This window comes from Anolis sagrei, chromosome 6 (genome assembly GCF_037176765.1).
Source record: "Anolis sagrei isolate rAnoSag1 chromosome 6, rAnoSag1.mat, whole genome shotgun sequence".
Lineage (NCBI taxonomy): Eukaryota > Metazoa > Chordata > Lepidosauria > Squamata > Dactyloidae > Anolis > Anolis sagrei.
This window is the reverse complement of record NC_090026.1, coordinates 23,425,611-23,451,117: the sequence shown is the minus strand read 5'-3', so window position 1 is coordinate 23,451,117 and position 25,507 is coordinate 23,425,611. Positions and strand designations below refer to the sequence as shown.

Below are 25,507 nucleotides of genomic sequence, written 5' to 3'. Positions count from 1 at the left end.
TTGCAGGAAACTTTTTTTTATCATGCTAGAAGCAACTTGAGAACAAATCACAAATCGCTTCCGAAATGATAAAATAAAAGTTTCCTGCCTCAGGCATGAAAATATTTGGAGGCATATTGAATGTTCCATCCTGGGCCAAAAGTTTGGAGAAATCTTTCCACAGCCTAATCTTAAGGATTCCACCTTTTTTATTGCAAGTGTGTATATAGATATTAGGCTTGCATATTACATTTTAAACCTTTGATATTTGAAGTAGATTACAATAATTGATAAAACACAGTATTACCCACCCACCTATACACATATTTATGTACAAGCACTCATACCATTTCCATCTACTTTACTTCTCATGAGCACAATTTCATCTGTGCTTTTTAATATAATGATATTAAATTTAATGATATTCGTATTCTGTAATTTAATGATATTCGTATTCTGTTTTCCTTCAAGGATACTACTGTTTATCTCCCCAGTTTTGTCTCAGAGCCCTTCTACAGTGCAATATAATCCAGATTATCAAAGTGGATAATCTACATTATTTGCTTTGAACTGGGTTATATGAGTCTACATTGCCATATAGTCCAGTTTAAAGCAGACTATCTGGATTATACATGGCAGTGTAGAAGGGGCCTCAGTGACAGCCTTATGTTTGCATTTTTTTTTTACCATTTTGCAACCCATGGGTAGAAAATCAAAGGCAGTTGACTCCAGTTCAGAGATCCTTCAGTTCAGTATCATAATATCTCTTCCTTTTATATCTTAAAAAAGAAATACCTATAGTTCTAACCCTCCAAAAGAGAACAGTGGCAACTGAGAATTTCTAGTATGTATGGAATGCTAATTGTTGAGTGGTCAGTGTGAAAAAACCTGTATAGCGTAGAGTGAAGTTCTTTGAACACAAAGAAGTTCTTAATGCAGCATGTTGTCTAGGTCCCATTGGTTCTATTTACAATGCAACTACTTTTTGAAAGCTGCAGATGATTTGTTCTGTTTTGGAAGAGGCAATCTCTTTACCTTGCAGGAGATATTCACTGCAGAGAACAGAAAGGGGAATGTCTCTATCAAAGCATGGCCTGCTGCAGCACTTTATCTCAAAACAGAGGAAAGAAATAGTTGATTATGTTGGGCAAGTGGGCTTATTAACAAAATACCCTCCTTATAAATGTATAACAGAGTAACATATCAGCACCAGTAGCCCAGAGTAAGAAAAAGAACAAAAACACACAGACCAATGTTATTTCTTCCATAGGAGCCTTTTCTTTGTAGTAACATAATATGGTTGAAGTATTTACAATAACTAGGTTTCTATAACACAAATAAAGTTCTTTATACTTCCTTCTTTGCTTCCACGCTGGACGTCTTTCTTATGCAGATAATCAGCTTTTAGCTTCGCTCTCATAGAGCTCCCTCTCACACCAAGCTTCGACCAGTAACTTTACACACAGCAGCTTTACACACGAGACCTTCAACCTGGGGCTTCTCTCACCAAAGCTTCTAACACCCGGCTTTCTCACACTGTGAGGCCTTCTCACAGACTGAGACCTTTCTCCCACTGAGGTTTACCTTAGACTGAGACTTTTCTGAAGGCTCCTAACCTGCAGCCACACCTGCTTATATTCCATCTGAACATTAGGAAGAACTTCCTGACTGTGAGAGCCGTTCAGCAGTGGAACTCTCTGCCCCGGAGTGTGGTGGAGGCTCCTTCTTTGGAAGCTTTTAAGCAGAGGCTGGATGGCCATTTGTCAGGGGTGATTTGAATGCAATATTCCTGCTTCTTGGCAGGGGGTTGGACTGGATGGCCCATGAGGTCTCTTCCAACTCTTTGATTCTATGATTCTATGATTCTATAGAACTGCAGCTTTTTCTGAGTCACTGCATTCATTTAACCCTTTCAGTGCTTGACTCACATTTTTGTAATTAAAAATACCTAGTTATTTTATAATACTTTTGACAGATTTAACCTTGATGCACAGGATGCACACTATGGCTCGTTACCAGAACCATACTCCTGTCAATCTGTGTACAATCAAAAATGTTGGTTATAACCTATCAAGTCATATACAGTGTAGGTTCAGGTTGTCCAACAAACTGTATCTCTCCTTATAAGCCTCCCCGGACCCAGAAGTCCTTCTCTCAGTCTCACCACCTTCCCAAGGAATAACTGGTTGGGTTGCAAGTCAGGGTCTTTTGAGTGACTGGTTCTGAGCTCTGGAATTCCCTTCCCATTGAGACCAGAAAGGCCTTCTCCTTGTTGTGATTCCCTCAGCAGGAAAATACTTGTTTATTTTAGCAGTTTTGATAACTGAATCATTACTTTAACTAAGTGAACACTTTCGAATTCATTGTGGTGAAACTTGTGAACTCTCTCCTGCCCCCTTCTTTTTAAAGCAGGTGCCAGGACACCCAGCAGAGCAGATGTCCAGTTTGAATTTGGGGAAAGACTCAACGGAGCAGTGCCACACTTGCCCCCCAAAAGGATCCGTGTGAGAGAGAAACGCCATCCTTGCATGGAATGTGGGAAGCGGTTCCGGTGTCAGTCAGAATTGGCCCTGCACCAGAAAGTCCACACAAGGCCCAAATCATATAACTGTGCTGAGTGTGGGAAACAGTTTGGCCGATCCTCGCATCTCACCAGGCACCAGAAAACCCACATGGTTGAGGAATGCCATGTTTGTACAGAATGCGGCAAAAGGTTCCGCTGGTCAACAGAGCTTGCCATCCACCAGCGGATCCATTCGGGCGAACAGTCGCAGTATAACCTTGATTCTGATATGTTGTTCCAGTGGCCCCCAGAGTTCCCGATAAACCCAAGCCTTTACACAGGAGAGAAAACCCCTCCGGCGGCCAACTTCACCAAGGCCCCCACGGTCAAGAAACCCCACCTCTGTCCAGAATGTGGGAAAGGTTTCCGGTGGCCATCGGAGCTAGCAGCACACCAGAAAACCCACAACAAAAACAAACACTACCTCTGTTCGGAGTGTGGGAAAGGATTCCAATGGCCTTCGGAGCTGCTTGCGCACCAGAAAACCCACACCGGGGACAGCTCACCTGTCGTTAACAACTGCAGCAACAGCAACGGTCACCTTACTACATACCTTGGAGCTGCTACGCCTGAGAAGCGCCATCTTTGCGGCGAGTGCGGCAAGGCCTTCCGGTGGCCCTCGGAGCTCGCCACCCACCAGAGAATCCACACGGGAGAGAAGCGTTATTTTTGCACCGAGTGCGGAAAAGGATTCATCTGGCCCTCGGAGCTGGCTGCTCACCAGCGAACCCACACTGAAAAGCAAGCCTATCAGTGCATGGAATGTGGGAAGATTTTCCATGACCTCTATGCCCTCACAAGGCACCAGAAGACTCACCTGGGGAACAAGGTCTACCCCTGTGCGGAGTGCGGGAAGACTTTTAGCCGCCAGTCTCACCTGACCCGGCACCGGATCACCCACACCGGAGAGAGACCCTACCCTTGCATAGAGTGTGGGAAAAGGTTTGGTCGGCAGTCTCACCTCACCCGGCACCTGAGAATCCATACGGGAGAGAGACCGTACGAGTGCGGGGAGTGTGGGGTGAGGTTCAGGAGGAGGCACAGCATGATCTACCACCAGAGGATCCACATGAGAGACGGGGCTGGAGGAACGGACATGGCAAACCTTCCTGATATGGAAAACCTTCCTGAAATGGAAAACCTTCCAGACGGTTTCCAGAGCCCCATCCATGTAACGATCTGAAACTTTGGTGTGGGTGGCTGAGGGTGGGGACGGGGAGGAGAGGAACATTGGGTCGTTGTGTGATGGGACTAAATCATCAGCAAACTTACCTACAAAGCAGACCCAAAACACAAGGCTGTCCAGAAGGGCAACACTATCTGATCTGATGGTTAGGTGCCTCAACTTTCCTGAAGGCCCCAGCCTATGCTACATAGGGACACCTACACAATCTTTGTGATCACATGCTGCTTTGTTGTCACTAGAGAAAATCCAGATTCCCCTCACTTCCTCACTGTTGGGGAATTTGTGCAGCCCGATTAGCCCCACTGCTATAACTCTGTAGATTTTGCCCCTTGTAGCAAAGAGAGAAAACACTGGAAGGATGTCTCCCCTGCTCCTTTTGAACCAACTAGAACGAACACCCTGTTCTCTGGAACGTGTGTATTGGAGTCCAGAAATCAGCCTTTCTGCCTCCCCAACTTTCTTTGTAGCCCGTTTGTTGTTTTTTCCCCCTCCTTGTCGTAGAGCTGGGGCCAGCAGAATCGTATGGAAAGAGAACTGTGGATTTCCCAGTGTCCGACTCTGTGGGGATACAGGTTGGCTGGGTTGCATGTGGTGCAGGACACCCTTTGCTCTCAAATTGTTCGTATATCGAAGGGAGAATTCAAACAAGTGCCACTTTTCTCACAGTCGCTCTGCAGCAGTGGGGAGAAACAAATATATATATGACTTTCCAAAGGGCATAAAGCAACCCTTCTCTATCTCTAAAGCAGACATGGGCAAACTTGGACACTCCAAGAGTTTTGGACTTCAACTCCCACAATTCCTCACAGCCTCAGGCCTCTTTCTTTTCCCCTTCAGCCGCTTAAGCGGCTGAAGGGGAAAAGGAAGAGGCCCGAGACTGTGAGGAATTGTGGGAGTTGAAGTCCAAACCTCTGGAGGGTCCAAGTTTTGCCCATATCTGCTCTAAAGGGAACACATTCTGAGAAGCACTTCTCTTTAATACCAAGGCATCAGGGGCCTTACAATCCTATAAGAAAAATAGAGGCAACTTTTGGTGTGTTCATGGGAAATCAAATTATGTCATCCACCCAACTTGGGCCAGAGCAGTCTTTCCCAGTCTGGCATCCTCTAGATCAGGGGTCCTCAAACTAAGACCGGATATGGCCCTCCAAGGTCATTTGCCTGGCCCTCGCTCAGTGTCAACCTAATTCTGAAACGACCTGAAAGCACCCAACAATAATAACAATCTTATCTCATCAGCCAAAAGCAGGACCACGCTTCCCATTGAAATATTAATAAGTTTATATTTGTTAAAATTGTTCATTTTAATTAGTGAATTGTTTTTAAGTGGGTTTTTTTGCACTACAAATAAGATATGTGCAGCGTTCATAGGAATTCATTCATGTTTTTTTTTCCAAATTATAATCTGGCCCTCCAACAGTTTGAGGGACTGTGATCTGGCCCTCTGTTTAAAAAGGTTGAGGACCCCTGCTCTAGATAAGTTGGCCTATACTTTCCTTCATGCATCCCATGCATGGCCATGCAAGTTGGGGATGATGGGAGTAGTAGTCAAATACAGCTTGAAGACTGCCTCGGAGAGGTGAAAAAAAGGGTGTTTCTGTGTGCAGTAACGGTGCCTTCTTGACCCTCCGACCACTACCATATTCCTCTGAAGAGTCTGCCTCTTTCCTTTGGAGTAAGTGCCACTGCCATTAATGGGCTTACTAAGTGCATTTATAATTGCAGTGCGCAAAAAAACAGATCATTGGGTGGGATGTTGTGAGCTTTCCGGGCTGTATGGTCATGTTCCAGAAGCATTCTCTCTTGATGTTTCGCTTGCATCTATGGAAGGCATCCTCAGAGGTTGTGAGGTCTGTTGGAAACTAGGAAAATGGGGTTTCTATATCTGTGGAGTGTCCAGGGCAGGAAAAAGAACTCTTATCTGTTTGAGGTAGATTGGCCACCTTGGTTAGCATTTAATGGCCTAGCTCAGTGGTTCTCAACCTGGGGTCCCCAGATGTTTTTGGCCTTCAACTTCCAGAAATCCTAATAGCTGGTAAAGTGGCTGGGATTTCTGGGAGTTGTATTTCAAAAACATCTGGGGACCCCAGGTTGAGAACCACTAGCCTAGCAGTTTCAAGGTCTGGACTCTTACTGCCTGGGGAATCCTTTGTTAGGAGGTGATTAGCTGGCCCTGATTGTTTCTTGTCTCAAATCCCGTTTTTTTAATGCTATTCTTTATTTACTGTTATGATTTTAGAGTTTTTAAAATAGTGGTAGCCAGATTTTGCTCATTTTCAGAAGAAGCTAGACTTTGAAACTGCTAGGCCATAAAATGCTAATCAAGGTGGCCAATTGCAGCATTCACACCAAGAGTTCTTTCTCCCACCCTGGACATTCCACAGATGTAAAACCCCATTTTCCTAGTTTCCAACTGTTAAGATTTTAGAGTTTTTTAAATACTGGTAGCCAGATTTTGTTCATTTTCAGAAGAAGCTAGACTTTGAAACTGCTAGGCCATAAAATGCTTATCAGGGTGGCCAATTGCAGCATTCACACCAAAAGTTTTTTCTCCCACCCTGGACATTCCACAGATATAAAAACCCAATTTTCCTAGTATCCAACAGACCTCACAACCTCTGAGAATGCCTGCTATAGATGTGGGTGAAACGTCAGGAGAGAATGCTTCTGGAACATGGATATACAGCCCAGAAAACTCACAACAACCCAGTGATTCCAGCCATGAAAGCCTACAACAATATATCATTGGGTCTTTGGACAAGAAGAAAGGAAGGGGCTTTGTCGACGCAGAATTGGGAAGGGTATCTGAACCGAATTTGGGCTCCGCTTTGGTGATAAGAACCCCAGTAGGGCTGGAGTTTGGGATAATGGGACTTGGAAATGCTCCCATTCAGAGCTCTTGTTTCTCCTTTGTTTCTCTCTCTTTTCTATCTGATGGATGATGAGAAAAATGTAAACCCCCCCCCCCCCCCAGGACTTTTATCTGAATTTCTTATTTTATTATATTATTATTATTGCTCTCTTGCCTTTTTTTGGATCCCCCCCTTGACACTATTGGAACTTGTTAAAGATAAAAGAATGAACTTGTTTTGGGAAATAACTTAATAAAACAAAAAGCTTTCTACAAAATAGTCCTTTGTGTAGCGTGTATTATGCGGGGTGAAGCAAGGTGAGTAGAGGTAGGTCTAGACCAGTGTTTCTCAATCTGGGGGTCGGGACCCCTGGGAGGGGTCACAAGGGGGTATCAGAGGAGTCGCCAAAGACCATCACAAAACACAGTCATGGGTGTTCTGTGGGAAGTTCTGTGGGCCCAATTCTATCATTGGTGGAGTTCAGAATCTCTTTGATTGTAGGTGAACTATAAATCTCAGCAACTACAACTCCCAAATAACAAAATCAACCCCCCCCCCAAAAAAAAACCCCTATTTTCCCCAAACTCCACCAGTGTTCACATATGGGCATATTATTTATTCGTGCCAAGTCCAGCTCCATCATTGTTTGAGTCCACAGTGCTCTCTGGATGTAAGTGAACTACAGCTCCAAAACTCAAGTTCTGTGCCCACTAAACCCTTCCAGTATTTTCTGTTTGTTATGGGAGTTCTGTGTGCCAAGTTTGGTTCAATTCCATCATTGGTGGAGTTGGAATGCTCTTTGATTGTATGTGAACTATAAATCCCAGTAGCTACAACTCCCAAATGTCAAGTCTATTTTCACCAAACTCTTGACAAACTTGTATTTTGTTTTTATTTTATTTTTACCAAAATCACCGATTGATACTTACCAAATATCTTCTCCCAACATATTTTATTAATTCAAATATGGAGCTATTTGGTTTCTTTAGAAACAATACAATTCCCACTGATGAAAAACAAGTCAGATCTCCCTACTCATGAGTAATTGTGAACTATAAATGAAGTTAAAATTGACTTTATTAAATATATTGACTGGTGAATCTGATTCCAAGAACTAAGTATTACAGCCACTGAGACAGTTAATATTCTAGCATATAAGGGTTATCAATGCCATGTTACTTACGTAGGCGATCACTTGTTATCTGAGGATGATGGTCCTCCAAGTGTAGTGTCATGGTGGTGGGTGCATAGGTGGCTGTGGAGACCTATTCTCGACCCACTTTTTCTTCCACAATGAGGACACTGGTTTCCAGGGGGAAGGCGGTCCCAGTCAGGGTTGGTTTGACACGCCTTCTTCTTGGCAAGTTTCCCCCTTTCACCCTCCAATCATGGCTCTTTGAATTCTGCAGCACTGCTAGTCACAGCTGACCTCCAGTTAAAGCACTCAAGTGCCAGGGCTTCCCAGTTCTCTGTGTCTATGCAACAGTTTTTAAATTTGGCTTTAAACCTATCTTTAAATCGCTTTTCCTGTCCACCAACATTATGTTTTCTGTTCTTGAGTTCAGAGTATAGTAACTGCTTTGGGAGACAGTGCTCGGGCATTCGGACAACGTAGCTAGTTCAGCAGAGTTGATGAAGTAGGAGCATCACTTCAATGCTGGTGGTCTTTCCTTCTTCCAGCACACTGGCATTTGTCTGCCTGTTTTCCCAAGAGATTTGCTGGGTTTTCCAGAGACAACACTGATGGAATTGTCCCAGGAGTTGAGTGTGACATCTGTAGACAGTCCACGTTTCGCAGACGTATAGCAGGGCAAGGGCAAGGCAAGGCTTGATGCGCCTTCCTCTTGGCACGTCTATCCTGTTCGCCCCCCAATCATGCCTCTTCGGATTCTCCAGTTAGAGCACTCAAGTGCCAGGGCTTTCCAGTTCTCGGTGTCTATGCAACTGTTTTTAAGGTTGGCTTTAAGCCTATCTTTACATTGCTTTTCCTGTCCACCAACATTACATTTTCCGTTCTTGAATTGGGAGTATACTAACTGCTTTGGGAGACAGTGATCGGGCATTCGGACAACATAGCCAGTTCAGCAGAGTTGATGAAGTTGGAGCATTGCTTCAGTGCTGGTGGTCTTTACTTCTTCCAGCATACTGACACTTGTCCTTTCTTCCCAAGAAATTTGCAGGATTTTCCGGAAGCAACAATGATGGAATTGTCCCAGGAGTGTGACATCTGTAGACAGTCCACATTTCACAGGCATATAGCAGGGTTACATCAAGAGAGTAAATATTCTAGCATATAAGAGTTATCAATACTGTGTTACCAATCACTAGCAATTAGCAACATATGGGAAAACCAATAAAATGTAGACTAGATTCATAAATAATTCTAGTCACCTTGACAATAATAATTCTAGTTGACACAGCAAATACTAACATTTCATTTTACCTCTCTCTTGTTTCTCTTTGCAGTACAGTTTTCTTGTGGATTTGGGTCTTTTTTAAAGGATAGCTCATTTGCTTGCCTTTCATTATACGCACTCGTGAAGGAAGTGGGCCACAAGGGGGTGCCCAAAGTTTAGAAACCAAAACGGAACTGTCCACGTAATTTAAATGTTTTTCAAGCTTAGAACTGTGTAAATATATGTGTATATTTAAATGTTTTATCCCCTGGTTTCCTTTTCCGAACAAAGGCAAGGGCACCTTTTAAAACAGCAATAACATACTCTTGAACTTCAAATAAACAGATGTAAAACGTAATATGTAAACATTTCATGCTAACAGGGCACTTTTTAGCCAGTTTCCCCAGCCAAATCCAGAGAGAGGAAGGAAGGAAGGGGAAGGGAAGGAATGGAGAGAAGGAAGGAAGGAAGGAAGGAAATTTCATGACACCTACCCTTCCAATATAATAGTATACAGTATAAAAACTGCAGATTTTTTATCATGTTGGTAGCAAATTGAGAATATACTGCAAATTGCTTCTGGTGTGAAAGAATCAACCATCTACAGAGATGTCATCCAGAGTATTCCTAGATGTGTTACCATCCCGTGAGAGGCATCTCTCATGTCCCTGTATGGGAAGCTGTGTCTGAGAGATAGGAGCTCACCCCGTCTCATGGATTTGAACTGCTGACCTTCAAGTCTTCAGGTCAGCAGTTCAGTCGGCACAAGGGTTTAACCCATTGCACCATGGTTTTCCCAAATATGGACCAAGAAATAATGAGCTGTTTAAGGTAGAGCTTGGTAACAGTACCTTTTCAGTCCAGAATACCCAATGAATATATGATATATATAAATATGACAGAAGAACCTTCAGCAACATATTACAGAGATCAATGAGGTTCAGGGCTGTAATGAGATTTTTTCCCACAACACAAATACATATACACAATATATTTATATCCATTCAACAAAAACAGGAGCCAAAGTGGGTTTCTAGGTACAACAAAGTATGTCTGTCCAAGGGTCTACTGTACAGATTAAACAGGAAAAGAAATCCAAGATAGCCTGAGTTGAGGAGTAGTATGGCTCTCCACCATCCACGGTTTGAAGCTGATCAGTTCGACAGTTTGAGTTGAGACCCCTTCTACACTATCACATAAAATCCAGATTGTCTGTTTGGAACTGGATTATATGGCAGAGTAGACTAATATAATCCAATTCAAAGCAGATAATTTGGATTTTACATGGCAGTGTAGATGCGACCTGACTTCAGCGCTGCCTGTGGTCTAGCATTTTCCATTCAAGTTTCTGAGGGGGTTTCAGGGCAGGTATACAAAGAACACAATTATATCTTCCCACATCTTGGCAGTATATTTAGTTTGCCTTGTGTATTTTACATTTTGATGTGTCTTTTTTAATAGACTCTGGCAGGGGTTGGGTGAATGCGGAACTAATTGTTCAGCTTCTGCCTTGTCAATTGATTACTCTGCTTAGAGAGATTTGTGACTATCTCTCCTGTTTCAAGACAGACATACCCAAAATGAAGATGTGATTGGGGCAAGAAATCACTGGAGAAGAGGAAAACACTATTTTCAGATGTATTTTACCTTTAAATCTTTCTCAAATAGCTTCATTTAATATTCCTAGAGTCCCTGAGGCCACGCAAGATGTGCACCCAATTTACACCACACGTAAGTTTTGCAATAATTACAGAACTGGCTGCTCCCCTCATTTTGGTACCATCAAATTGGGAACAAGAGAGAAATAAGCTATCTTAGGTAAAGGTTTTCCCCTGACATTAAGTCCAGTCGTGTCCAGGTCTGAGGGTTGGTGCACATCTACATTTCTAAGTCAAAGAGTCGGCATTATCCGTAGACATCTCCAAGATCATGTGGCCGGCATGACTGCATGGAGCGTGGTTACCTTTCCACCGGAGCAGTACCTATTGATCTACTCATATTTGCATGTTTTCGAACTGTTAAGTTAGCAGAAGCTGATGCTAACAGCGGGAGCTCACCCTGCTCCCTGGATTCAAACCTGCAGCCTTTTGGTCAACAAGTTCAGCAACTCAGTGGTTTAACTGAAACTTATTTGAAAAAAAGGAAATTTCATTTGAAAAAAGGGAAAGAGCTTCAAAAAGGATATTTTAATATCTACAAAAAGTTCTGTAGTGAATTGCAGCTGAATTGGCTTCATCTTGCAACAACCTTATGAATAGTCATGCTCATGTCTTGCCAACTCATTGCTTGGCCTCTTTGACTGAGTCTATCTACATGTACAGTGACTTTTCTCCTTTGCTACTGTCTTCAACATTTCTAAACAATATTATCTTTGGGTTGCTGTGAGTTTTCCAGGCTGTATGGCCATGACCCCTCAACCTCAGAGGATGCCTGCCATAGATGGGGGCAAAACGTCAGGAGAGAATGCTTCTGGAACATGGCCACGCATCCTGGAAAGCTCCCAGCAACCCAGTGATTCCGGCCATGAAAGCCTTTGACAACACAGGATCACTTTTTCCTGTCTTCTCCTGTGTCCAAAGTATTATTGCCTCAGTTTAATTGTTTTGGCTTTTAGAGAGAGTTCACGTTTGTTTTGCACTCTATTTATTTGTCTTTTCAACAGTCTACAGTATCTATACAATTCTCCTCCAGCACACTTCAAATGAGTTGACTGTGTCATCAGGATCTTAACTACATATTGTAAACCACATAAAATCAACACAGTGAGCATATTTGTGTTAGCCTTATAAGGAAACATAGAGGTGTGTTTATACATGGATGCTGAAGGTCAGGCTACTCAACCCTCTCCTTTAGTGGACACTGATGCCATCCAATTCTTCATTTTTGACTTCAGTGAAGTGTTCCTTTGAGCATGCTGTGGATGAAGTTGGAAATCCAACTTTAAAACAAAATAAAACAAAACATATATCACTCAGGTTTCTCAAATTCCTTTTATTTATTTTTCCTCATGCAATTGATTCCAGATATTCCATCATCTCCAAAGAACCCAGTGCTCCACACCTTCCTTTCCCTGCTCTTTCAATCAGTTCAATCATCTTGTCTTTTAGGGAGAGTTGTACTAGGATGTATTTGTCTTTTTAGCAGTCTGTGTGGAGCCGCGGTGGCACAATGGGTTAAACCAGTGGTTCTCAACCTGTGGGTCCCCAGGTGTTTTGGCCTACAACTCCCAGAAATCCCAGCCAGTTTACCAGCTGTTAGGATTTCTGGGAGTTAGAGACCAAAACATCTGGGGACCCACAGGTTGAGAACCACTGGGTTAAACCTTTGTGCCAGCTAAACTGCTGACCTGAAGATTTCAAGGTTGGTAATTTGAATCCACGAGTCGGGGTGAGATCCCGTCTGTCAGCCCCAGCTTCCCATGCAGGAACATGAGAAAAGCTTCCCACAGGATGGTATCACATCCGGGCATCCCTTGGGCAACGTCTCTATAGACGGCCAATTCGCTCACACCAGAAGTGACTTGCTTGCTACTGAGACAATTAAAAAAAAAAAAACATCTGTGTTATCAATACAGTTCTTTTCCAGAACCACATCTCAAATTCTTGATTTTTTTCTATCTTTTTGTATTGTCTAGTTTTCACAACCATACATTGAACCATACTTTACTATTATGTTTCAGGATATTGTCTAGTTTCTTGTCTATGGGGAATACCATTGCTTTAACTATGCGGATCTTCTTGTGAGGTAAAGTTAATAAGAACATCAGCCCTGGCCTTGTCCTACACAACTTATGAGTATGCTTGCCCTGTTTGGCATAAGTCTGTCCACGCGAAGCAGGTGAATATAGCACTGAACGAAACATGCAGAATAATCACGATGCCTCAAACCTATTCCAGTTGATAGACTCTATAAGGAAGCTTGCATTGCCCACTCCCATCCCACCCCCGATGTGCAACTGGGAAGTTTCTGCTAACTGCAAGTGAAATAAGGTTGAACACCGTGAAAGCCATCCACTGCATGGCTATCAGCCTCCTCCCAATAGACTCAAATCAAGGAAAAGTTTCATGAGAACCAACACTCCTCTTAATGTTCCCCCAACAACATCAAGAGCATCCCTCTGTGACAGCTAAACCAGGAAATCCCAAATGGGTGGCCTCTCATGAGGGTCTGCGTTCAAGAGCAAATAAAGAATGGGCAACTTGGAAGTCCATGAACAAACTCAGAAGTGGAGTGAGCATGCCATGAATGACTTTTCAATGACTTTGAAGCATAGGTTCTTTTTATTGGAATTTCCAGTGTGAGAAGGTATATCAGATTACAGAAAACATTTAGACAAAGAATGACATTGGACATACAGATTCTATGCAACTACATTGGATTCACAATCACATTGGTTAACAAACAAACAAAGGGGAATTACTAGGTTCTTGTGGGTTTTTTCGGGCTATAGAGCCATGTTCTAGAGGCATTTCTCCTGACGTTTCGCCTGCATTTTTTACATTTTTACTCAACATTCACACCACATGGACAAGCATTCATTCTCAGGCACTCAAATATTGCCATATCCTTTTCTCCCTCCTTGGAGAAGCACCTGTTAGGCCAGACTGCAGCCTGACAATGTATAGTTCCATAACTTCCATAACGCCAAAACTTCAAAATGCCAAAATGCCAAAACTTCTTTCCCTAAGAACAATGCCAAGGACCAGATCTCTGTTTTCCTTACAGCAGAACCTGACTCCCTGCACAAAATCCAAGACTCCAAAAGTGCACTTCTTCCTCTTCCCTTGAGAAAGAAGCCCCAAAGTGTCCAGAATCATGCTTTCCCATAGCATGTCTGACACTCTCCGAATACACCATCTGTCTCCTTTCCACGGAGCAGAGCATGGCGGATGAAACAGACTCCTCAGGACTGCCACACTTTGAGCATTATTAGACTGAGTCTTTTATAGGAATATTCTGTTGATGTAGTCCCAAAGTTGTAAATGAATGATAGACATCTTCCATCCTGGATCCATCTCAGTTACCTGGCCAGATGTTGACTCTTCTTGATTGGTGTTGACAAACACAAGGCTTGTGTTGACTTCCTTCTTAACATAAGGGATGTTGCAAACATTTCTGTTATCACTGTCCCAGTTCTTATCAGGATTTCTCATTAGCAAGTCCAGCAAGCAGGTAGCTAGTCATTGCAGGTCTTAATATTATACTTGTGTTTCCAAAATTATTAACTCCAACCACGCATTATTATTATTATTATTATTATTATTATTATTATTATCCTTCCATTCATTCCCACACATCATATTAAATTCATATTTGTCAAATCTGCACATTGAATTTCTTGTGACAAGCAGATCAAAAGACAACCTGGCAAAATGGCACTACCTAAAAGAATCCTCCACCTTGTGCCACCGTGGAGCAGCACAAACAACTCTGCACCTGTATGCTTGCCCACAATGCCTTGCCTCATGCACAGAGGAAGAATTATTTAAAGCTACAGACAATGCGGTCGCTGTTGCTCGTTTTTGGTCTAAAATTATTTAGCCACTTGTGCTCCCTCTATTTTATCAGTTGTGTACTTATTTATGCAATGCATTTGGCACAAAATAAATAAATAAATAAATAAATAAACCACAGATTAACATGATGTGCGTTTATGGTCATGGGATGAAATCTTTCTATTTGTGAATGGGGCCACAAATGAGAGATCATAGAATCATAGAATCCTAGAGTTGGAAGAGGCCATCCAGTCCAACCCCCTGCCAAGAAGCAGGAAAATCGCATTCAAAGCACCCCTGACAGATGGCCACCCAGCCTCCGTCCAAAGAAGGAGCCTCCACCACACTCCGGGGCAGAGAGTTCCAGTGCTGAACAGCTCTTACAGTCAGGAATTTCTTCCTAATGTTCAGATGGAATCTCCTTTCAAGCAGATAGACTCTGGTGTTATCACCCAGTTGGAATAGTCACGCTCACAGAGAAAGAACCAGTAAAAACATGCTCAGTCTTTGCCCAAGAGACATGAAATCATTAAAATAATACTTTTGGTCATGCACAGTTGTTGAGCAATTTCTGTTGTGCAAGTGATCCGTGTTTGTCCTATAAAACTCAGTAACAGGACCTAAGATCTTTATTTTGAGAACTCTTGTCCTTGGTGTTACAGTCTAAACTGAAGACGCAACTCCTACGAGATCCATTTGAACCACAGGTAAGGAATTGCTGTCTCCATCCATTCCTGAACCATGTCTTATAAACCGAATTAGTGTGCATTTTATTTCTCAAATTGGAGTCAGATAGAAAGCCATCCTGGACTTTAGAAAGGTAAATGCTGCATTTGGATGGTCTCCCCTTCCCCATGCTCTGCAAATGGGAATCCCCATTTGATGAAATAGGGAGGGAAGAGTTATAGGACAAAGGATGTGTGCCAGAATTCCTATCCTTGAGATTTGTATGTGTCTGTATCTGGGTGTGTCTGGTGCTTTGATTTCTCTGTTGACTTATGTTGAAATACAAAGCAGACTGCATATTGAGGACATTTTTAATTAGAAACTGGAGTGCAGTCTTGTTCTTTTAAACTATTCTGTTTAACTCTGTCCCTCTCTGCATGCATCCCACCTGAAAATACCAAATGCAATAAATATTTTCTCATGTTTGCTTATAATTGTTAATCTCTACTTCAGTCTAAGTTCAGTTTATACGTACCCTGAATACGTACTGTTTCATATATAACTTCTGTGTGTGTATAAATAGAATAATTAGGGGTGTTTATCTTGTTCAGATTATAGATTTCCAGTTACATAATGTTTTATATACAAATAATTACAAATAATTACACTGGGGAGCTCCCGGTGGCACAGTAGGTTAAACCGCTGAGCTGCTGAATTTGCTGATTGAAAGGTCGGTGATTCAAATCCAAGGAGCGGGATGAGCACCCGCTGTTAGCCCCAGCCAACCTAGCAGTTCAAAAACATGCAAATGTGAGTAGATCAACGGGTACCGCTTTGGTGGGAAGGTAACAGCGCTCCATGGAGTCATGCCGGCTACATGACCTTGGAAGTGTCAATGGACAATTCCGGCTCTTCAGTTTAAAAATTGAGATGAGCACCACCCCTCAGAGTTGGACATGACTGGAGTTAATTGTCACGGATAAACCTTTACCTTTACTTAATTACTCTTTTGGATGATAAGGATGCAACAATATTACATTTTAAAATCAATAAGAATGTCCAACAAGTAATTGGTTCTAGTCCACCAACACCTCCTAAATGTTACTGAGTCTTAATGCCATTCTTATATTAATTCTAAGATGTTCTTTTTAATGTTAACTGTTTTAGAAAGTAATAGAAAAGGAAAGAGATAAGCAACAGATTAGCTTTTTCACTATTTCAACAAGTAAAAGAAATGGGTTATTTTTTAAACTCCATAATGAGGAACAGCATGTATTACTTTTGAAAAGCTCTGAGCTTGCTCATAGGCCACCCCTTAAACCTCTTCTCTATCAAGATGAAGCCAGAAGGAGAACTGGAGCGCCCGCCAACGATCCCTGTCAAGGGGATTCCCCTGATAAAGTACTTTGCTGAAGTTATGGGAGAGGTGGACAAGTTTCAAGCACATCCAGATGACCTGCTGATCTCCACATACCCCAAATGTGGTGAGTGATATCTCAGACTGTGCTTGCATCAATGGCTGGAAAGTGTTTTAGGCACCTGTTTTCTCTATTTCTCCTCGACAGCCAAGGAGTACCAGGATAATTTAAAATATGTGCCTTACTTTAGGAGGGAAACAATGCCATTGACTTGTGAACAGTGGTGTAGGCATAACTATACCACTCAGACCTAGCAGAATTTGACCAGAGTGCCCTTAGAAATATAGGCAAGCTAGGTCCATCTTAAGTTTTGGTTTTCTTTAGGTCAATGCATAGATCCGTATACTCTTCCTAACTCCACAAAGTCCAACATGCCCACAAGAATCACTATAGCTCTGTCATAGCCTCTCTTTTTCACTACAATAATTTTGCTGGTGGAGGGTGAAGGGGACTGAGGAAGTGCCCAGCTCAATATACATTAGGTGTTGTATCTATACAGGTTGTTGATCAGGCTACTGACATTCCAGTTCCTTTCTGTCATTGAGTTACAACATAGAGAGTGGTTCTTGCTTCTGCTGCTTGCACACAGAGAATCCAGCCAGAGAAAGGCTAGCCAGAGAAAGGCTGATCTAGCCAGAGAAAGGCTAGATCAGGAGCCCCCAGTGGTGCAGTGGGTTAAAGCCCTGTGCCGGCAGGATTGAAGACTGACAGGTTGCAGGTTCGAATCCGGGGAGAGGCGGATGAGCTCCCTCTATCAGCTCCAGCTCCTCATGCGGGGACATGAGAGAAGCCTCCCACAAGGATGATAAAACATCAAAATCATCCGGGTGTCCCCTGGGCAATGTCCTTGCAGACAGCCAATTCTCTCACAACAGGAGCAACTTGCAGTTTCTCAGGTCGCTCCTGACACGACAAAAAAAAAAGTGCTTCCCAACATGTTGAGTGTGGACCACAAGTAGTCTGCAAGAGCAAAAATGTGTTCCGCAGCCTCACTGTTACTACACCATTGCAACAAGAGCGACTCATCTCGCAAAACCCTCTTATAGTGCCAAGGCTTATTAAATATGGCTTTTTTTTTTTTTTGCTAAACAGATGCAGGTGGATGGCATATGTTCTGTATCACAAACTAGAGCTGATGTGGTCTATCCAATGCAATTTTCTGAATCAGCACCCCAAATAACCAAACCGAATCTAAAGTTGACCCAAAACAGATTTGTAACTCTTTTGGTACTAATGTTAGAGAGTGGTCCCTGGTCAAAAAAAGGTTGGGAACCACTGGGCTAAATGAATCTTCCTTCCACACCCTATTTGCCTTAGTTGCTGGATTCTTTACGGTATTATTTATTTATTGTATAAGGAGCGAACCAATGTATTTGAGAAAATACAAAGTTTCAAAACCTGTCATTCTATTAAATGTCCTTTGACCAGTAGCTGGCCACTTGGAGTGCCTCTGGTGTTGCTATAAGAAAATCCTCCATTGTCCATGTGGCATTGCTCAGGCTGCATTATAATAGGTGGTCTGTGATTTGCTCTTCTCCACACTCGCATGTGGTGGACATCTTAAAGGTGGGTTTCAGGGATTGGAAGAGAAGGCAGTCTGCATCCACAACACCTGGTCACAGTATCTAAGCCAGGGGTCTTCAAACTTTTTTAACAGAGGGCTAGGTCACAGTCCCTCAAATTGTTGGGGGGCCAGATTATAATGTGAAAAAAACACGAATGAATGCCTATGCACACTGCACATACCTTATTTGTAGTGCAAAAAAAAAACACACTTAAAAACAATACAATAATTAAAATGAAGAACAATTTTAACAAATATACACTTATTAGTATTTCAATGGGAAGTATGGGCCTGTTTTTGGCCAATGAGAGGGTTGTTATTGTCAAAGGCTTTCATGGCTGGAATCACTGGGTTGTTGTAGGTTTTTTCGGGCTATATGGCCATGTTCTAGAGGCATTCTCTCCTGACATTTCACCTGCATCTATGGCAAGCATCCTCAGAGGTTGTGAGACCTCACAACTTATATTTATTGTATATATATTGTATTTATTTATTTGTTGTTTTTCATGTTTATAAGTAATAAGATGCAAAAGAGTAAGAAGAAGAATTCAAGATACTTTAGAGTTCTGGAGTGAGCCCTGGTTTGGGTCAATACAAGACGAGAGAACCTATGGCCTCTACTTGTTGCTATACTCCACCTTCCCTCATCCATACTCCAGTGTGATGGGAGGGATAATATTTGTGGAGGCACCTAGGATCTGCAGTCATCTTATTCATGAATAGTTAAGGGATAATAACAACTCTTTCAAGAGAAAGCAGTGTTTCTGACCACTCCTTTTCGTACTGAAAAAAGCACCTTGTAAAGTAAAGAATGGTCACTATGGCCTGCTTGTTGTTCACTCTTTTCTCACTATGTCTTTTCAGGAACTACCTGGATCAGCGAGGTCATAGACATGATCTATAAAGAAGGCAATGTGAAGGAATGTGGACAAAAGCCCATCGACAAGCGAGTCCCTTTCTTGGAATTAGCTGCTCCTGGAGTAGAGTCGGGTAAAACACATATTTATTCATTATTTATTTACAGCATATATATTCTGCCCTTCTCACCACGCAGGGGACTCTGGGCGGATCACAATGCACACATACATGGCAAACATTCAATGCCATAGACACACAACATATATAGACAGAGACACAGAGGCTATTTAACTTTCCAGCTTCATGACGGTATGCTTTTTGAATTCTGGCCACATGGGGAGCTGTCGCTTCACCATCCACTTGTGATGCCGATGGAGTACTTCCTCATTCTTTGTACGCTGCTGGAGAGTTTTATGGCGCCGTAAATTAGTTAAATTAGCCTTCTCACATAAGCGGTACCTAAATTTCCTACTTGACAGATGCAACTGTCTTTTGAGCTGCAAAGGTCAACAGCAAGCTAGACAAATAGCTGGAAGTTCACTCTGACCCAGGCTGGATTCGAACTCATGACCTCTCAGTCAGTAGTGATTTTAATGCAGCTGACTCCCAACCAGCTGCGCCACAAGCCAGTATGTTCTCCAAACCAGTCTACAAGTTCTGTGGGTTGGGGGAATGCCAACTGAGTGAGATGGCAGATCTTCTTGGAGTCACAATCCCATGGACAATTTCATTTGTGACCATATTTACAGAGGATGGTGGGAGTTGTAGTCCAATGCATCTGTAGAACATAGGGTTCGGGAAGGCTAATGCAGTCAGCCCTCCAAATGTGTAGGTTTATCTTTTGTGTAAAATAAAATGAAGCTTTTTAAAAATCTTTGGTTTTCCCACTTTCAAGGGCTCCTGTATCCCTAACCCTAGAGAATGTAGAACACTTGTGGTAAAGATTATTTGAAATGGAACACATGATGGGAAAATACCTTTAATTTACTCTTGCTTGTCCTTCTAGGCCCTGAGCTGCTAAAAAGGGTACCCCGTCCAACTGCAATTAAGACCCATCTTCCTGTCCAGTTGCTCCCAAAATCATTCTGGGAAAAGAACTGTAAGGTGAGAGGCTATCTTGAATATATATATCACACAATAGCTGTATAATAAATTGCTTTGTTTGCAAAAATGATGTATTTAGTCCTTATGAAAGCAAGCTTGAAAGTGTAACAGCAAAGTACAATTTGAGAAACCTGTGGGGAGACCTGAAGAGGACTTCTAGTGCTTCAGAGAAGACCTTCAGAATTGGGAACACCCAAGTATTGATCGATTTAAATAATATACTGCTGTTCATGATCTCTATTTTATTATTTATTTACTAGCTTGGTTATTTGAAACCAAATATCACCTGTTTGTGGAGGCAGGAGGCTGTCTGTGTAAGTGGACACCTCTGCCACATACACATATTATTATTTATTATTATTATTAACTTTATTTGTACCCCGCTAGCATCTCCCGAAGGATTCGATGCGGCTTACAAAGGCCAAGGCCTCAATACACTTTTTTCGCGTTTATTATGTGTATAGATTTATTCATTTATTCATTCGTTCATATGTAACAGATTATATATATGGCCAGAAATGCCAAAGATGTAGCAGTCTCCTATTATTTCTTCTATCAAATGGCGAAAATTCATCCTGAACCTGGAACATGGGATGAATTCCTACAGAAATTTATGGCTGGAGATGGTAAGGATGGTGAAGTGGAAAATTAATCCTAGTACGCATTGATACAGTAGACCAACTTCTCCCAACTTGGAAATTTTGAGTTGTGTTGTACTGTCTGAGCCATGAATTCACAGATAGCAGTGGATTTTTTTCCCCTGAATCCTATCTGGAAATTCCTGGTATATTCTTGTGGTCTTCCAACTAAGTCAGTGGCTCCCAAACTTTGATCCTCCAGGTGTTTTGGACTTCAATAACCAGAAATCCCAGCCAGATTGCCAACTGTTAGGAATCATAGGACAGAAGTCCAAAACACCTGGAGGACCAAAGGTTGGGAACCATTGATCTAAGTACTAGAAAGTTCTATCTCTGCGGAGCTTCCAACATCAGATGGCATCATATATTCATTGTTGTTGTATGCCTTCAAGTCAGTTCCGATTTATGTCATCCTGAAAGCGACCCTATCACAGGGTTTACTTGGTAAGATTTGAATTGGGGCGGGGAGCTTTTGTTTTCCTCTGAATGTGTCTTATTCAAGGTCACCAGTGGGTCTCTCCATGGCTCATGGAGATTCAAATCCAGGACTATGAACCTGGTTTCTAGAGTCATATCAAATGCTCAAACTACTACACCATAATGGCACCTATGCAATATTGAGATGTCAGGTCTATTGAACCTTGATTGTTGGGAAGCTGAATTCAGAAACACTTGTAGGATCCCCAGTTATCCACCCTGAATGAGAACTTGAAGCAAAAAGACAATGCTCTTCTTGTCCACGCTCACAGTATTGTCCACGCTCACATTAGCCCTTTGGAGCTTTCTGGAAGTTTTTTTTCCACTGAGATGCAACTGTTTCTCTCTTTAGTTGCTTATGGATCTTGGTATGACCACGTCAAAGGCTGGTGGGACAAGAGAAAAGAACAAAGGATACTCTACCTCTTCTATGAAGACCTGAAAGAGGCAAGATTTAGCCCCCTTCAAAAGTGTTCATTCTTTGCCCCTCTGGAAACTAACCCCTTTCCGTGCCAAATCTGATCCATAGCCAGTATAACATCACCTTTCTTCACCTCTCACATATATCTCCTGAATATTTATTCTAACATGTAATGTAGAGAAACCAGTTCTATCTTCTATTTTTCCTTTCTGCTTCCTCTTCTTTTTCATCCTCTTTCAATATTCCATGCTCTTTGTATCCCACAGATCCCGGAAACTCAAACGTTCATGTCAGTGCCTGCACTCAATTATTTTCGTTTAATATATGTGAGCATGGCATGCATGAGCAAAGGGAGGCTGAAGGGAAATCCCCTTCTTTCTTTCTCCTTGATATTCTTTTGTGTTTCTCTGACTCTCCAGCTTGTATGTGTCAACTGCTCTGTATCTTCCATAGATTGAGGAAACTCACAGGTTCTTCTCATTTAAAAAAATGCATTTAAAATAATTATATATGGGAGGCAGGGTGGGAAAGTGTGTCTTTTATACTCCCCTCTAATCCTATTTGGTAGCTTTATACAATACATAATGGAAAAGAGGTAATTGTCCAGATCTGTAGGTTTCTGGTGAAGAAATAACCTCATGAACAGAGTGGGAAGGCTTTATTTCTAAAAGCATACATTGTGGTACAAAAACAAAATTCCAACCGACAACTTCTTTCCTTCATACCTCCTGTCCCTCACTCTGGCCCCTCCCCTGCATTGCTTCCGTTTCGGTGGAAACCCTCTCCCTTGTTTCAAATATACACAGGCCAGGTCTAAGGCGTAGTCTAATTTCCTGGCTTCACCAAAAACAAACAAACAAAAAAACAGGAAATAAGGTCATGACAGTAATACTGTCCCATGGTGGGGCTCTATGTACACATCAGGAATAAACATTATAGAGTTATGAATTCGCAAGAAGTATTATAAAGAAAGATAAGGATTCAGGATTGGAATATGATGGTCCTCTCCAAGAAGTTTCCTGACAACAGATGTTGGGCCACCACATGTACTGTTTGAATCTTGGTACTCTGTCCTTCGCATCCTTTTCTCTCCTTCTAATGGTCTGATTCATCCTCTGTCACCCTGCTTTCTATGCTGATTTCATTAATAACACAACCCAAAAAAAATAGTCTTTTTTTAAAGCGTGTTCCTTGGTTATTTGGGGTGCTGATTCAGAAAATTGCATTGGATAGACTACATCAGCTCCAGTTTCTTAGCTTTAGTTGTCTTATGGGTTAGCAGATGCTAACTGCTTTATTACATGTGTTCTGTATCTCAAACAATGAGCTGATAGGGGGAAATTGGTGGCAGTTTTGGAGGCAGCAAGGAAAATATACCCAGAAAAAGGGCTAACATTTGAGGCACCAAAATGTATGTTGGCCAGTGTAATTTCTGTCATCTTGACCACATTCTGCTAATGCTTGACCACATAGGGTTTTCACCTTGGAAATGTTGAAGGGATGCCTCGTCTTCCTAACCAACACAGTCCTGTTGCTTTTCTCAGGATTCACGCCGAGAGATCCGTAAAATATTGGAATTCCTGGAGAGGCCCATGGATGAACAACTGGTGGAAAAGATCGCACATCACACATCTTTCCAAGAGATGCGCCAGAACCCTATGGCCAATTATACAAACATCCCCAAATCAATTATGGACCACTCCGTCTCCCCCTTCATGAGGAAAGGTGAGTGACCAGACATTTTTTAAAAAAGGTCTGTATTTGTATCTATATTTTCAGAACAAGACATGAGGTAGTTATGATTATTATCTCAGAGTTTGGAGAAACATAGATGGGTTAAAGGACAAAGGAAAAGCCATCTCTAGGTGTTTTGGTCACTACCACCATTACCACCTCCAACATTAATCTGCCTTTGAACAAATTGTTGCAATGTGGGGTTGACTGCTGTTAACAGTGTGGCGTGATGTAAAAATAAACCATGTGTAGTTCACATTTGATCAGCCCACACATTGCCTTGCCAGAGAAAGAAAATATGCCACGCAGTAAAGAACAAGTAGTTTACTCTTCATAGTTCAGAACAACATATGTACAATGTGATCAGTTACATCAACTCACATAATATCCTTTTATGAGAGATTTAAAATAGTCTTTCTTTGTCCATGTTGGATAAACTCCTTCAGCAGCTCATGAAGCGAGAGCACACTGCAAACTCGGTCTTTCTCTGCTTCTCTCTTCTAAACTCTCTCTCTCTAAGCACCTGCATAGCTCAAGCCTGAACACAAATGTAACAGTAATCAAAAGTCCCAGGCTCAGCCTACACCCCAGGCATTACCCAACCAATCAGCTTTGTGCATATTATTTTATGGTAAACACACACTAACTGATTTCTTTACATTCTCCAACAAACAGTGCTTTGACTACTGTTTCTTCCCCTGCACCCAGGAATCACCGGTGACTGGAAGAACTATTTCACAGTGGCCCAAAATGAATCCTTTGATGCCCATTATAAGAGACAAATGGAAGGATCGACCCTGCAGTTCCGGACAGAGATCTGATTGCTCTCACCTCTCTCTCCTTTCAGTGAGAGGTTTCTTTAAAAAAAATCTATAGATACTATTTGGTGGGGGGGGGGGGGGGTTTACATTAAGATTGGTGGTAGGCTTAGATTCTTCACAATGAATCAACTTATGCTGATTTCTGTTTTGATAAATACAGTTTCAAATAAGAAACTGGAAGAAGGAGTAAGGATGGAAGTCATGGATCCGCATGGAAATGGCTCTGAGTTGTAGTGATGAACAATTTCTCTTTGGCAGCCTTTCTTGGTTTCCCAGCATGTGGATATATGTACATGTTACATGTTTAACACTAATAATAATAATAATAATAATAACAATAATAATAATAATAATATTTCTAACCCGCACCTCTCTCCCCGAAGGGACTCGAGGAAGCTTCCAAATAAAACACAAAAACATAACAAATATTCAATGCTGTACAAAATCAACCCCCTCCCCAATTTTAACACACACAAAACTAATAGAAGTTTTGCAGTTGTGGAAATTCAATGGCTCAGCCTTGCACAATTGTTCTTTTCTGAAGCTCAGAGATTCCTGAGAAGACTAAATCAATTATCTGCCAAGCCAACAGCCTGAGAAGGGGGAAAGGAAATGTACCTGGAACAATGAAATAATCCCTAATCGTCCTCACCCAGAAAGTTCCATAATAACTAAACCCACTGAATTTTCCCTTGTCTAATAACTACTTCATTGTTGTAGGTTTGTAAGAGGTTTGTGCCAGAGGTTGTGAGGTCCTCTGAGGATGCCTGCCATAGATGTAGGCGAAACATCAGGAGAGAATGCTTCTAGAACACGGCCATATAGCCCGAAAAACCTACAACCCAGTGATTCTAGTCTTGAAAGCCTTCGACAATAATTACTACTATATGCATGGATGTTTTCATCACACTAGAGAATAAATCTACTTTAAATCCGCTTGCTGTCTCCTGTAGAATTCTGGGGTTTGTAGTTTAGGGAGGAGCCTTTAACAGCCTCACTAAACTACAAACCGAAGAATTCTGCAGGGGGCAGAAAGCGGATTTAAAGTAGATTTATTCTCTAGGGTGATGAAAACATCCATGCATATGGTTAATTAGTAACATGTGAGCAAGAGGAAACACACACACAATATTAAACTGGAAATGGGGGGCATTGGTAGAGGCAATGATCCAGCATAACCAGAAGAATGTAAAAACCATATGTTACGTATGTATATGGTTTTACATAAACCTCTTCATTGTTTCTAAGACAAGCTTCTTTTGTGGACTTGCATAATCCTATCACCGATTCTTTGCATTGTCTGAAACCATATGATTAAGCCCAAGCCTGGGCGGG

At 41.9% G+C, this 25,507-nt stretch overlaps 2 protein-coding genes across 6 annotated transcripts in view; both read left to right on the top strand.

Moving 5' to 3' along the window:
• Positions 1–6,859, top strand: part of LOC132777988 (zinc finger and SCAN domain-containing protein 2-like) — a 34,053-nt gene extending 27,194 nt beyond the window's left edge. For 2 of the 3 annotated variants that reach the window (XM_060780574.2, XM_060780573.2), the window contains exon 5: positions 2,389–6,859. In XM_060780574.2, coding sequence (XP_060636557.2) covers positions 2,389–3,725 — 1,337 coding nt within the window. In that variant the 3' untranslated portion in view covers positions 3,726–6,859. The remainder of the gene's footprint in view (positions 1–2,388) is intronic. The other variant, XM_060780575.2, reaches the window with a different exon arrangement.
• Positions 6,860–15,024: 8,165 nt separating this feature from the next.
• On the top strand, positions 15,025–24,238 carry LOC132777987 (sulfotransferase 1A1-like). Of its 3 annotated transcripts, none has more exons than XM_067469928.1 (8): positions 15,025–15,178; positions 16,445–16,621; positions 18,984–19,109; positions 19,984–20,081; positions 20,581–20,707; positions 21,549–21,643; positions 23,162–23,342; positions 24,060–24,238. In XM_067469928.1, the coding sequence occupies exons 2-8, from the start codon at positions 16,474–16,476 to the stop codon at positions 24,170–24,172; spliced, it is 888 nt and encodes a 295-aa protein (XP_067326029.1). In that variant the 5' UTR covers positions 15,025–15,178; positions 16,445–16,473; the 3' UTR covers positions 24,173–24,238. The 3 variants fall into 3 exon arrangements, with proteins under 3 accessions (XP_067326029.1, XP_060636555.2, XP_060636554.2); XM_060780572.2 differs by having other exon boundaries at positions 16,427–16,621; XM_060780571.2 differs by having other exon boundaries at positions 15,026–15,178; positions 16,474–16,621.
• The last annotated feature ends 1,269 nt before the right edge of the window (positions 24,239–25,507 follow it).